The sequence below is a fragment of the Equus quagga genome, chromosome 18 (assembly GCF_021613505.1).
Source record: "Equus quagga isolate Etosha38 chromosome 18, UCLA_HA_Equagga_1.0, whole genome shotgun sequence".
NCBI classification, from domain to species: domain Eukaryota; kingdom Metazoa; phylum Chordata; class Mammalia; order Perissodactyla; family Equidae; genus Equus; species Equus quagga.
Genome location: NC_060284.1, coordinates 32,677,219 through 32,689,401, shown reverse-complemented (window position 1 = coordinate 32,689,401; position 12,183 = coordinate 32,677,219). Strand labels below are relative to the sequence as shown.

Here is a 12,183-nt window from a genome sequence, read left to right as displayed (position 1 = left end):
GGTTAGTATTGACCACACTGCATGGATGGTGTTGAAGAAGACTGGATCCCTTTCTGCAAAGGGTCTTCTGCAAGCACTCTTTCTGCGAGAGTGTTCCAAGACATAATGCCACATTTGGTCACTTGCAAACTCAGGCCTCAGTCAGCGCTTAATCCTATCTCATCTCTCCTTTATTCATTCACTAGTGTTATTTGTATATGCATCTGTATTGCAGGTAAGTTTTAAGTGTCTCAAATGAACTCCTGCGTTTCAGCCGTAGTGAGAAGTGCAGTGGACTATGAGCCAGAGGACAAGGGTGACCTGTAGGGTGCTCAGCATCAAGTCGCTTATCAGGACACTTCGTCTTTCCAGGTCTCACTTAAAATATCTCGAAAGTGAGAGCATCGAGTGTCTTTTTATTTTAGGTTTCATTTAACCTTTCCTTCTATAATGCCCCCCTTCACTACAATGCCTAGAATAGCTCTTTACACAGTACAAGTACCTAGTAATTATTGGTTCAAATAAATATCTAGAAATCCCTTTTTTTTAAAAGATTTTATTTTTTCCTTTTTCTCCCCAAAGCCCCCCGGTACATAGTTGTATAGTCTTCGTTGTGGGTCCTTCTAGTTGTGGCATGTGGGACGCTGCCTCAGCGTGGTTTGATGAGCAGTGCCATGTCCGTGCCCAGGATTCAAACCAACGAAACACTGGGCCGCCGGCAGCGGAGTGCGCGGACTAAACAACTCGGGCACGGGACCAGCGCTCTAGAAATCCCTTTTAAAATATCCCTGACAAATTTAAAACCTGTGGTGGTCAGGAGTTTTAGACCCCTTGAAATATCCTTTATAGAGCTTGAAGGGCTTGTTAAAACACAGATGGCTGGACCCCACGCCCAGACTTTCTGAGTCACTAGGTCTGGGGTAAGGCCTGAGAATTTGCTTTTCTATCAACTTCCCAGGTGCTTCTGGTCTGGGGACCACATTTTAGAACCATTACCCATAGAGCACTTTCAAAACAGACAAACACCTTTCCACTGGTTTCCCAGTTAAAAAACAATTAAAGAGCTTATCCCACCCAGTGGGTGGGATGACAGCTTCACGTGTTTCTTATCCTGTGCTGTCTGTATTTTAACAGGGGGCTCTGAAAGACTGCAAACCTCAACTTGAAGGAACAAATCCAGTTCTTGGCTTCGTGTCCCTCTGTCTAAGCTGCCTTTTGACCCACTGCTTCACTGAAATTGTCCTCTCGCTTGCGTACTAGGGCCTCCTGGTCGCCACATGCCCACAGTATTAACCTCAGCTAGTAACATGTGAAGGTGAAGAGCATGGGCTCGGGTGATAGACCAACCTTGGGTTCAGATGCTGGTTCCCCACTCTATATCCGGCCATGGTGGTTTCGTTTATGCTTTATTTTCTTTATCTGTAATTGAATTTTAATAGCAATACTTACCTCATAAGTTTGTGGGGTTTTATTATGTTTTTGGGGGTTTCTTTTTTGCTGAGGAAGATTCACTCTGAGCCAACATCTGTGCAAATCTTCCTCTGTTTTGTATGTGGGTCACTGATACAGCATGCCCACCAATGAGTGGTGTAGGTCCATGCTCAGAAACTAAACCCAGGCCACCACAGCGGAATGTGCTGAACTTAACCACTAGGCCACTGGGCCATCCCTCTCATATGGTTGTTTTGAAGATTAAATTGTTTCTATGAGTTTGACTCTTTTAGATGCCACATGTTAGTGAGATCATACAGTATTTTTCTTTTTCTGTCTGACTTATTTACCTCAAGTTCATCCAAGTTGTTGTAAACAGCAGGATTTCTTTCTTTCTCGTGGCTGAATAGTATTCTGTTATATGTATCTTCTTTATCTATTCATCCATAGACGGGCACTTAGGTTGTTTCCATGTCTTGGCGATTGTGAATAATACTGCAATGAACATGGGGGTGTAGATGTCTTTACAAGATTCTGATTTCAATTCCTTTAGATATATATTCCAGAAGTGGAATTGTGAATCATACAGTAGTTCTGCTTTCAGCTTTTTGAGGAAACTCCATACCATTTTCCACAGTGGCTGCACCAATTTGCATTCCCACCAACAGTGTACAAAGATTCCCATCTCTCCACATCCTCAGCAACACTTATCCCTTGTCTTTTTGATAAGAGCTATTCCAACAAGTATGAGATGATATCTCATTGTGGTTTTAATTTGCATTTACCTGCTGATAAGTGATGCTGAGCATCTTTTCATGTACCTCTTGGCTATTTGTATGTCTTCTTTGGAAAATTGTTTATTCAGTTCTTCTGCCCATTTTTTAAATCGGGTTGTTTGTTTTTTTGCTATTGAGTTGTATGAGTTCTTTATCTATTTTGGATATTAACCCTTTATCCAGATATATGATTTGCAAATATTTTCTCCCATTCCATATGTTGCCTTTTCCTTTTGTTGATTTTGTTTGTTTTTTGGAGGTTTTTTTTGCTTTGCAGAAGCTTTAAGATAGCTTTAATTGTGTGTTAAATGTTTCCCGAATTTGCCTCTCAGGGTATCACATTCATTATTTCTATCATGGCTGCATACTACCTCAACTATCATTTTTTTCTTTAAATTAATCCATTTTACTAACAAATTATTGTAAAAGAAAACTTATATCATTATCATCAAAGGCATACCAACAACACTTGATAATTAGAAGGTTACCATAAAACAAATACAATGAAAACTGGAGTTTTTGGATTCTAGCCAGTTATTGTTGTTTTCTGCTGAAGGCTTTGCGCCTGAGACTTGCCCTCTTTTTATTAAAAACAGGGAAATTAGTAAGTTTTAGCTACTATAACAAATAAACTTTCACATTTCACTGGCTTCACACATTATAGTTTATCTTTCGCTATGTAACAGTCTGATGCAGGGCCGCTGACTGAGCAACCTGGACTCTTTCCATCTTGTGGCACCAAAAACTTCTGGGCCCAGAGATCTCCCTGCTTCCAGCCAGCAGATGGAGAAGGAGAACATGGAGAAGGCGCTTTATCTCTTTGGTCTGAAACTGACACGTCATTCATCCTGACCTTCCTTTGGTGTAAATCTCCCAGAGGCAGGTGTGCAGGGAGTGTGGGTTCAGGCTGGGTGGCCACTTCCCACAGCAGCTTTATAGTATGAAAGTGAGAACACAAGTTTTTGGTGGTCAAATTTTGAAATATATGCAGTTACAGTAAGACATAACCATAGTTCAACTGCAAACGTTGCACTACCAACTATATTACTTCTTCACTCCAATTAGCTCTCCTGTCTCCTAACCTTGATTCCACTCAGAAACTGTGTTCTGAGAAGTTAGCATCTTCCTTACTTAGCAAGGGTGCTGAAATCCATACGTACACAGAAGAAACCTTAGTTTCTCCCCACATGACACAAAGTTCGTGAGATAGTACCCAGTGCAACTATTCACCTTGTAGTAAACCTCAGAGCTTTCCTTGGCTCGCCTGAAATCGATGATGGGAAATAAGCTCTCTCCATATATGTGTCTGTGTAATAACCAAGAATGCACAATATGTTTGATAGGAACCTAAATATAAACCCAATACCTCCCTACATTTTAAAATCTGTGTATCCCATGACTATACTTTGACAGATTAAAGTATCTTTGTAGCTATTCGTTGACGTATGTCTGAAGAGTGTGAGACAGGGTGAAGCACTGTCACCCTGATTGCATGAACTGTGCTGCTACATTATGTCTGAAATGATTTTCTTGTACCAATTTCAAATCAGTGATGCATGGATATCTTTGAGTCATCACTAGTTGAAGGGGAGAGGAATTTCTAATTGGGTTGATGTAAATGAATCCATAAAGCTATTTGGAGTTTGACATTTGATGGAAATCTACAATGATTTAATCTTCCTGGAAAAACTTGCTTTGGTACTTTTTCATTAGAGAATATAGATAACAGGGTCAGCCTCTGGGAGTTGAGGTATGAGAGTGATGTTATGTGCTCATAACAGAGACAATTATACATTTATACCTGGGGATTTATGATTTACACCTGCATTTTTCTAGATTGCTATTCATCAGCAAGATGGGCCTTTTTACTCACTGCCGAACAATGTAATGGATAAGAAACAGGGCCAGATACCAAATCTGCCCTCAAAGACAGGATGGAGACATGGATGGGTCATTTAGGAATGGAAATGTGTAGCTCTGGCTTGATAAGCAAGGCAGGCTTCAAGGGGCTTCATAATGTCAACCCTGAGTTCAGTGGAGATAATGGAGTGACTCAGTGAGAGGGTGGCATATAATAGAGTACGTAGTACTCCAGTTTTGGAAGATCTATGGAATGTAGAGCTTGTTTATCAAGTTGGGTGAAGTTCAGGAACACAACTCTTGCCTCCAAGGAGGCAGACTGTCAGTTTGCAGTGGAGAGGAGACTGTGACTCCAGAAACAAGGTTGCTCAGACACAGCCCTGGTTGGGTAGGTGCAGTGGTGAGGGCCCTTCACTGTCAGCTCCTGAGCCTTTGGTGGGCCTCTTATATTCCAGATCAGATTGAAACCAACCTGCCACAGGGGTTGCGTTAGGGCTTCCTATTGAACTGGGGAACTGGCAGAAGCTTTGCCTTTCCTGGCAGAGGAGGAGTGGGGGTGGAATGAGGTTAGTGAGACCAGGTGAGGGGAGCTAGAAGGCAGAGGAAAGAAAGAAAGTGAGGGTTGACGGCTATGTATTTACTGTGCCAACCTACACTCTCTGCTAGCAGTGCACTTTTTTCTCCCTTTTTCTTTTATGTCCCAATGAATGAGTTTTGCTGAGGGGGGACAGAGGCCCTGCTGTTAACACCTGACCATGGGAAGCCCATTGCTTCTCCCCACTGGTGCCACAGGTGTCCTTCTCGAAGTTCCGCTCCTTTCTCACCCTCCGGAGACAGCTGGAGCCTGTGGCAGGCAGGAGGAGGGGCTGTAATCATCCTGGTCAATCTCAGCTAACACTGTTCATCACCTCAGTTCTCTCTGGAAACAGCTTTCATTTATTAGTTCACAGAAGAAAGGAAATTTTGTCAAGGAACACTACGAAGTGACAGAGCTCTTAGCATCCCCATCTCTGGCTTCTCTGCCCTTGTACTGTCATGTTTTCCCCTCTCCCACTCTCAGGAGAGAAAGCACACCAATTATGCTCTTTACCCAAGGGCCGCTTTGGGAATCAAATGAAAATGGCAGCCAGTGACACCAGATTAAGTCTCCCTTCTTGATAGTAGTGAGAAGATGACCAAACCACCAGGTCGTCAATTCCATATAAGAACCAAGGATATGCAGAGGAAACAGGAAGAAATGTCACTGAAAACAGAATCTCAAAAAAACAAGGGCAGAATTGGAAGGGTCCTGTGAAGCTCTTTTGGTCGTTGTTGGAAGACTGGCATGTGTGTTGAAAAGATCAGGAAAATTTTTTTCTGTGCTCAGTCCTCTTATTCCTGGAGACCCCAGAAGTTGGAAGGGTCCTTATGAGGTGCTCTCTATCCCAATACTTTCCCCTCCAAACTGTAGAAGTGCTAGGAACGTGGCTGAACTCCAGGGTGTGACCTGAGCCTTTAGGAGTGGGAGTGGGAGCAGGGGGCTGACTTGGCTTAGCCTGGAAAACTTGGAAGAAAGACTTGCAAGTTCCCAGGCAGAGGCTGTGGTCAAAATACCTCTGAACTTGGATTCAGATTCTGGCTGTGCCAGCAACTGTGTGACTCAAGCATGTTTTACTCTTTTATTTCTCTCCAGATAGGTGTTCGTATCTATGAAGTGGGCAGATGGAACCGTATTTCATTCATTCATACAGCCATTCATGTTTATTGCAGTCACTGTGCTTTAACATGGAAGCATAAAGAGAAACACACAGTCCCTGCCTCAGAGAAGCTCTCAACGGAGTGGAGGAGACAGATGTTACTGACACTTATAAAACCATGTGAAAAGAACCATACTAAATGTACAAAGTGCTATTGAAACACCCAGAGGGAGCAATGGGATGTACCGGGAATAGGCATAAAGTGGCAATAGAGTAAGCAATATTTAAATCATGTCTCAAGCACAGATCTGTGCCCTGCCTACCAACCTATACCAAGCCATGGACCAAGTATAAAAGCCTGGCTGTGTGGAAAAGCCTGGTATGTTGGGGAATGAAAATGTTTAGCTGTGACTAGAACACAGCCTGTCTGGAGGCTGTGTAACAGTTGCAGAAGCTGAAAAAGATAGATTTAGGCTCAGCTGTAAACAATCTCTTGTGACAATTCCTGTTACTCCATTGGCTATGAGGACAGACTGAAAACTGTAAACAGGAAATTTGGGTTGCACAAAGTCTGTTTTCGATAGATCAATCTGGCAGTAGACAGTTTGAAGAGCAGAGAAAGTGGAAGCACAGAGGCGAGTTCGGAAGATGCTGCTATGCGGAAAGAAGTGATGAGAGACTGAATTTTAAAATGGCAATAGTGATAAAAAGGAACATATCTGACATATAATTAAGGTATAAAAGCAACGTGATTTAGCAATTGATGGAGAGAGGCAAATGAGGGAAACAGGGGTGTCAGCGGGGTATGTAAGGGTGTGAGGTAGCCTGTGTGTCCAAGTGAGGATAGTGGGTTAACTGAGGTGGTGACGTGGAGAAGCAGGAGGTTTAGGCTCGGGGACGGGAATTGCATTTCGGGTGGGAAGGCTTGGAGGACTTCAGTCTGCAGATCTGAGCATGTTGAGATGCTGCTGTTTAATGGGTGGTTGGAGACCCGCATCTGGAGTTCAGGAGAAGAGAAATATTTGGGATTCCTTAGAGTAGCATGGGTTGGTAAAACCTTAGGAGGAATGAAGTGCTCCAGGAAGGGCTTCTGACAGGACAGGCAGAAAAGAACCAAAATAAAAATCAGGGAACTTAGAATTTAAGTCTGTAATTCACTGATGAGAGCCTCTGCCTCCAAGGCAAACTCAATCTACTTTGGCCTATGTTTAGGTCAAGTTGAGAGCTATCAGGAGAAAGCCTACCTCCTTTCCTCTCCTAACACTGTCTTCCTGCTAGGGCTGTGTCCAAATTCTCTACATCTGTCTCGTAACCATCCCACCTTTAAAAGCAGTCAGGATCATAACCGGTCTTTCTTTGATGCTGTGTTAAATTGAGTTCTTCTAGAACCAGCTACCAAAGGTGATTAGATATACAAGGGATTTTTCAGGGGAAACACTTGTAAAAGATAAAGGTTGGGGGTGGTAAGCCAGAGAAGACAGGGAGGGCCTTCAGATATGATGGAGGTCTGACCCCTCTGAAGGAGAAGGGGAAGGAAGGAGGTTTGGGTAGGAAGCACCTCAGAGTACAGCACAGTTCCAAGAACGATTTGGTCAGGCCCATGGGGAGTCTTCAAACCAAAATTACCAGTTAGAGGTACCCCACATCTCAGAGGAGTGGTTTCACGTGAGTACGCCCACCGTGCTTAATCCTTGGCCAGCAGGAGCCTGCAGCAAGTATGGCATGAACAGGGACTCCGTGCTGGATCCAGAGGAGCAGGAGCAGCTGGGGCCATCAGTCCTAAAGCCTTCCTGCAGTAGGAGATCCTCGTGGCACCTTCATGGCCAACACAGACGCCCTCAGTGACTCAGTGACACTTCTTCCTAAATGTTCTAATAGCATTTATTGTCCAAATCAGTCAAATAAAACTCAGCGTGTGTAGTCTTGTACCATTATTAATTATTTCTCTTTGTGTCCACCCAGCTAGTTATAAACTCTTCTTTAAACATCAGTGGCTGGAGTTGCATCCTTAACTCAGAGGGCATCTAAGTGTTCATCATAATGAGAGTTGTTTTATTTTCATTACTTGAACTTATCTGAGGGAAGTTAACAATGGGGATTCTGACTCAGGAAGTTGGGGTAAGGAAAGTTAAGAGAGAATATGATTCGGGTAAGGCGTTCCATAGATATTGCCATGAGGGAGGGAGAAGTAGAGCATGAAGTAGATATGCTCACTGGAGGAAAGCAGACACTAGGGCCTTGGCCCGTACATTGGATGAGAGGAAGTCCAAGTAGGCACGCAGAACACCATATCCAGAGAACACGGTGGAAAGGGCTAGTTTAGGGCAAGAACTAGCATGGGGGAGGTCCAGCCCAGCAAGGTAGAGTGGAGAAGAGTTTCAAGTAGACGTCACGTCACTGCAGCTCTTTCTCTCTCTGTTTTTTTTTTACATTATAATACCTCAAAAATTAATCATAATTTCTTAATGTCGTTAGTTATAGACATTGAGTATACAAATTCCAGTTGTTTTTGTCTTCTTTTTTAGCATTGCAATGGTTGATGCATCTTTTAAGTCTTTTAATCTCTCCTTCCCTCCTCCATCTCTTTTCTTTTCCTTTTTTCTTTTCTTGCACTTTATTTGTTTGTACTGTAGAATTTACCACAGTCTGGATTCTGTTAGTAGCGTCCCAGGGTGCAGGCTAACATGTGCTTCTGACCTCTATGTTTTTGTAAATTGGTAACTGTCTCTACAGGCTCGATCAGATTCACGTTAGAGTCTTTTGGCAAGAATACTTTATAGGTGGTAGTGTGTGTTTCCATCGAGAGGCACATGATATCTGATGGTCACTCTGAAGCTCCCTTTTTTTGAGAATTACTCTCTCTACCCACAGAAGCAGTTTTCATACACCATGACTCTCCCTCTTAACCTCGGAGAATTGGATCAGGGAGACACATATCCCAAGCTGACCTGCCTAGGAATTTTGAATTGGGGTCCGATGAACCTAATTAATTGAGCTTTCCTTGAACTGAGCTAACATGTTCAAGCCAAGGGTCTTGGAGACTGTTGGGATAACCAGGTATGCTAGGAAACAGGAGAGCTGGCTTGCAGAAAGACAAGAGTGAGTCAGGCATTCAGAGGAGAGCCGAGATGAGAGATAGTGTGACTCCAGGGAATGAGACTGAGAAAGTAGTTGTCTGGACTCTTGAGGAATTTCCATTCTTGGCCCTAATCCTGAGCCCCGTCCCCTTAGATTCTGCGATAACTCATCAACTCTAGAATAAATTTCCTATTTTGCTTACTCTAGTTTTAGTGAGTTTCTTTTAGTACAGCCAAACAAAATTGACTGAGATAGTGTTTTTTTGACACACACAAAAATAACAAGACACAAACAGGAAATTCAGGAATGTGTAATATGCTGAGATGTAGGTAAGCAAGAGATTAGCGTTAGGAAAACTGCGAAGAGTAGCCCTGGAAAGAGTGGCCCAGACAAGACAGCTCTTAGTCTGGTAGGAACCTGATAACTAAATGAGTTATCAAGTCAGGGCCTAAGCATACAGGATCTGGTTGTAGGGAGTAGGGTGGAGGGTGGAGCCTTCATCACATGAACAAGGCAGAAGAAGTTGGTTGTTAGGAGTCAGGCAAAGGTCAGAGGCAGACTAAGACCTTCTGATCTGTTGAAGATGAGATCTATTGAGATGCAATTCATTCATGCATTCAGTAAGAGTTTTTGGGTGGTTACTACATTCTAGGGAATTTAGTGTATTAACAGACTGAGTTGGGGGTTCAGAGTACCCTGGGGTGGAGCCAACCTGAGAGTGGAGACTCCATGGTACCTCCTGTGGAGGAGAGAAATCTGAGAGGGCAGAATCAGGCAGGGAGCCAGTCAGCTCATGATGTGGAGTAGATGACAGATTGTTAGAATTTGGAAAATTCTGGGACAAAACATCCCTGAGACTGAAAACTGAAAGTTGAAACTGAAAACTCGGGAAGTAATTTCTTTTAAGGAGTGACAGAGAAGTGGTAGGGCATGAAAGAGTGACTCAGAGAGGGAGACAAGAAGGTGTCAACACACAGCTTGTCTGTTTGTCAGTTTCTCCTAGGGCCTGGTGGCAGCTGACAAACCTATAAAAAACACCTCTTGTGTCTCTTTAGGCTGAATGAACTGTGTCATCACATACTTGGTCTACTTTACCAAAGTTAAAATTTCAGGAGGATTTGGAAGACTATAAACTCTAGTCTTTCCCAATTCAACCCAGTCTTACCAGATAGGCAAGAGTAGACTCCTTTATCATAATTCAGCTCAACATCTTCTGGTTTAACCTTGAACTCTGCCCTACTTGAAAGAAGAGATATAGTGAGAAAAGAGGAAAAAGAAATAGAAAGAAGGATAAAAATTAAGAGATGCCTCATAATCTGTTGCTCATCTTGAGGTGAAATTAGGTCAAACACCTAACCTCCTGTGACCTCCTTTCTAATCCTGCTTATAACTTTGAATATCTTATAATCATAGATATTGCTTTTCATAAAGATTCCAAAAGCATTTCCCCCGGGGATGTCAGGGACTCCCTATAGAGTACGTTATTTAACCTTGACAAGATGTGCTAAAAACAAACATTAATAACGACAGATTAGGAAAATACTCTTGGCTCCACTTTCTTTTCTCTTAATCTTGTTTCTAGTACTGTTGTTCATGGCATTAAATAGAGTCAAAAGGTCTGGGGCTGAATCAGAAACTTCTTTGTGGCTTCTGCCCAGCCTGACCAGGAGCAAATTATTTAGCTTCCCCAAGCCTCCATTTCCTCATCTGTAAAATGGAATAATAGCACTTGCTCTAATTCCTTGCTGGGTGATTTTAAGGACCATGTATGAAAACACCGCAGATGGTACAAATACCAATGAAGATAGCTGGGTCCTTTAGTAAATCAGCATAGCTGAGTAAAGAATCTGTACCAGAACCTAATTTTTCTCCTCACTAGCTCTGTGGCCTTGGGTAATTGATTTGAATTCAAGTCTTGTTTTTTTTCACTTATAAAAGAGATATGATAATATTCTCTGTGTCATATGGGTTTTTATGAAGATGAAAATGATGTATGTATAAAGTATTAAGAATATATTAATGATTATAATTCTTAATAATGTTTCAGAATAGAATAATGACATTTTGGCAAAGGATAACCTGAAGGCCAAACATGTGAATTGATTATTTTTTTCTTGTTATCAAAGTATTAGCATAATTTTAAATTAGTATGTCTATATCAGATCTTTTCAAAAATATTTGTGTAAAGAGTTATTCTGATTTTCATGAGAGTCAAATTTAAGCAAGACGCAATCACTTGAAAATAAAATATAGAATTCAGTTTCACACCAAAAATGAATGAGTGCTTCCTTAAAGCAAAAATCCTTTCTATATTTTATTTTATTTTTTTATTTTTTATTTTTTTTTTAAAGATTTTATTTTTTCCTTTTTCTCCCCACAGCCCCCCCGGTACATAGTTGTATATTCTTCGTTGTGGGTCCTTCTAGTTGTGGTATGTGGGACGCTGCCTCAGCGTGGTTTGATGAGCAGTGTCATGTCCGCGCCCAGGATTCGAACCAACGAAACACTGGGCCGCCTGCAGCGGAGCGCGCGAACTTAACCACTCGGCCACGGGGCCAGCCCCCTATATTTTATTTTTTTAATGAAATTTTTTAGAGAACAAAAATGTTATGGTCTATTTTTATTTGTCATTTATCAGTTTAGTATTCTCTTGAATTGAGAGAAATATGGGTTATATGCGTAGGGATAAATTAATAAGAAAAGGATTTGGTTAAACAATTATGGTTCAGTTTTATACTGAAATTGTTACCATTCAAAGGAGCTCCTTCTTATGTTTTTTAAAAACAGAAATATTCTACATTTATACTGGTTAAAATCTAATGTTCTTTAACCTTTTATTTCCTTGCAAGATAATAGTTGGAGAAACTGCTGTGTTTTGCCTACAACTAGCCACAAGAGATTTTGAAAACCAGGAGAAAACTATTTTAACTGGAGACTGTTGCTATATAAACCCACTGGTGCGGCGAACTGTACGATTTCTTGGTACGTGTTCATGGAATTGTTTTTATTGTTGCTGAAACAATGTTTATGTATAGGCTCACCTTTAAAATGGCCAGCATTTTAACTGTATGCAAATATTAGATTATATCTTCTTTGAAATGTTTTAATTTGGTTTTAAAAATAAACATTGCATACTACTTTCTCTTTTATATTGCAAGACTCCAGGTGTCATTTCCATATTATTTTAACAAAGAACACCACCTTTGGATATTTAAAATTCTTTAAGAAACTAAAAATTACATAATTAAAAGAATTATTTACTGTGTTTATGAAATTTCAGAAACAGTGCTTAGGGAGAAATGATAGTAGGTAGGTTGTTGAAAATCATGAAGGGCAAGAAAAATAGCTTGACATATAAAAGAAATGTTGCATTTGTTAATTAC

General features: G+C 41.4%; 1 protein-coding gene across 1 annotated transcript in view; it reads left to right on the top strand.

Moving 5' to 3' along the window:
• Window positions 1-12,183, top strand: part of PLPPR5 (phospholipid phosphatase related 5) — a 105,669-nt gene that overhangs the window by 26,774 nt on the left and 66,712 nt on the right. Inside the window, exon 2 of the mRNA XM_046645864.1 lies at window positions 11,650-11,782. Coding sequence (XP_046501820.1) covers window positions 11,650-11,782 — 133 coding nt within the window. The remainder of the gene's footprint in view (window positions 1-11,649; window positions 11,783-12,183) is intronic.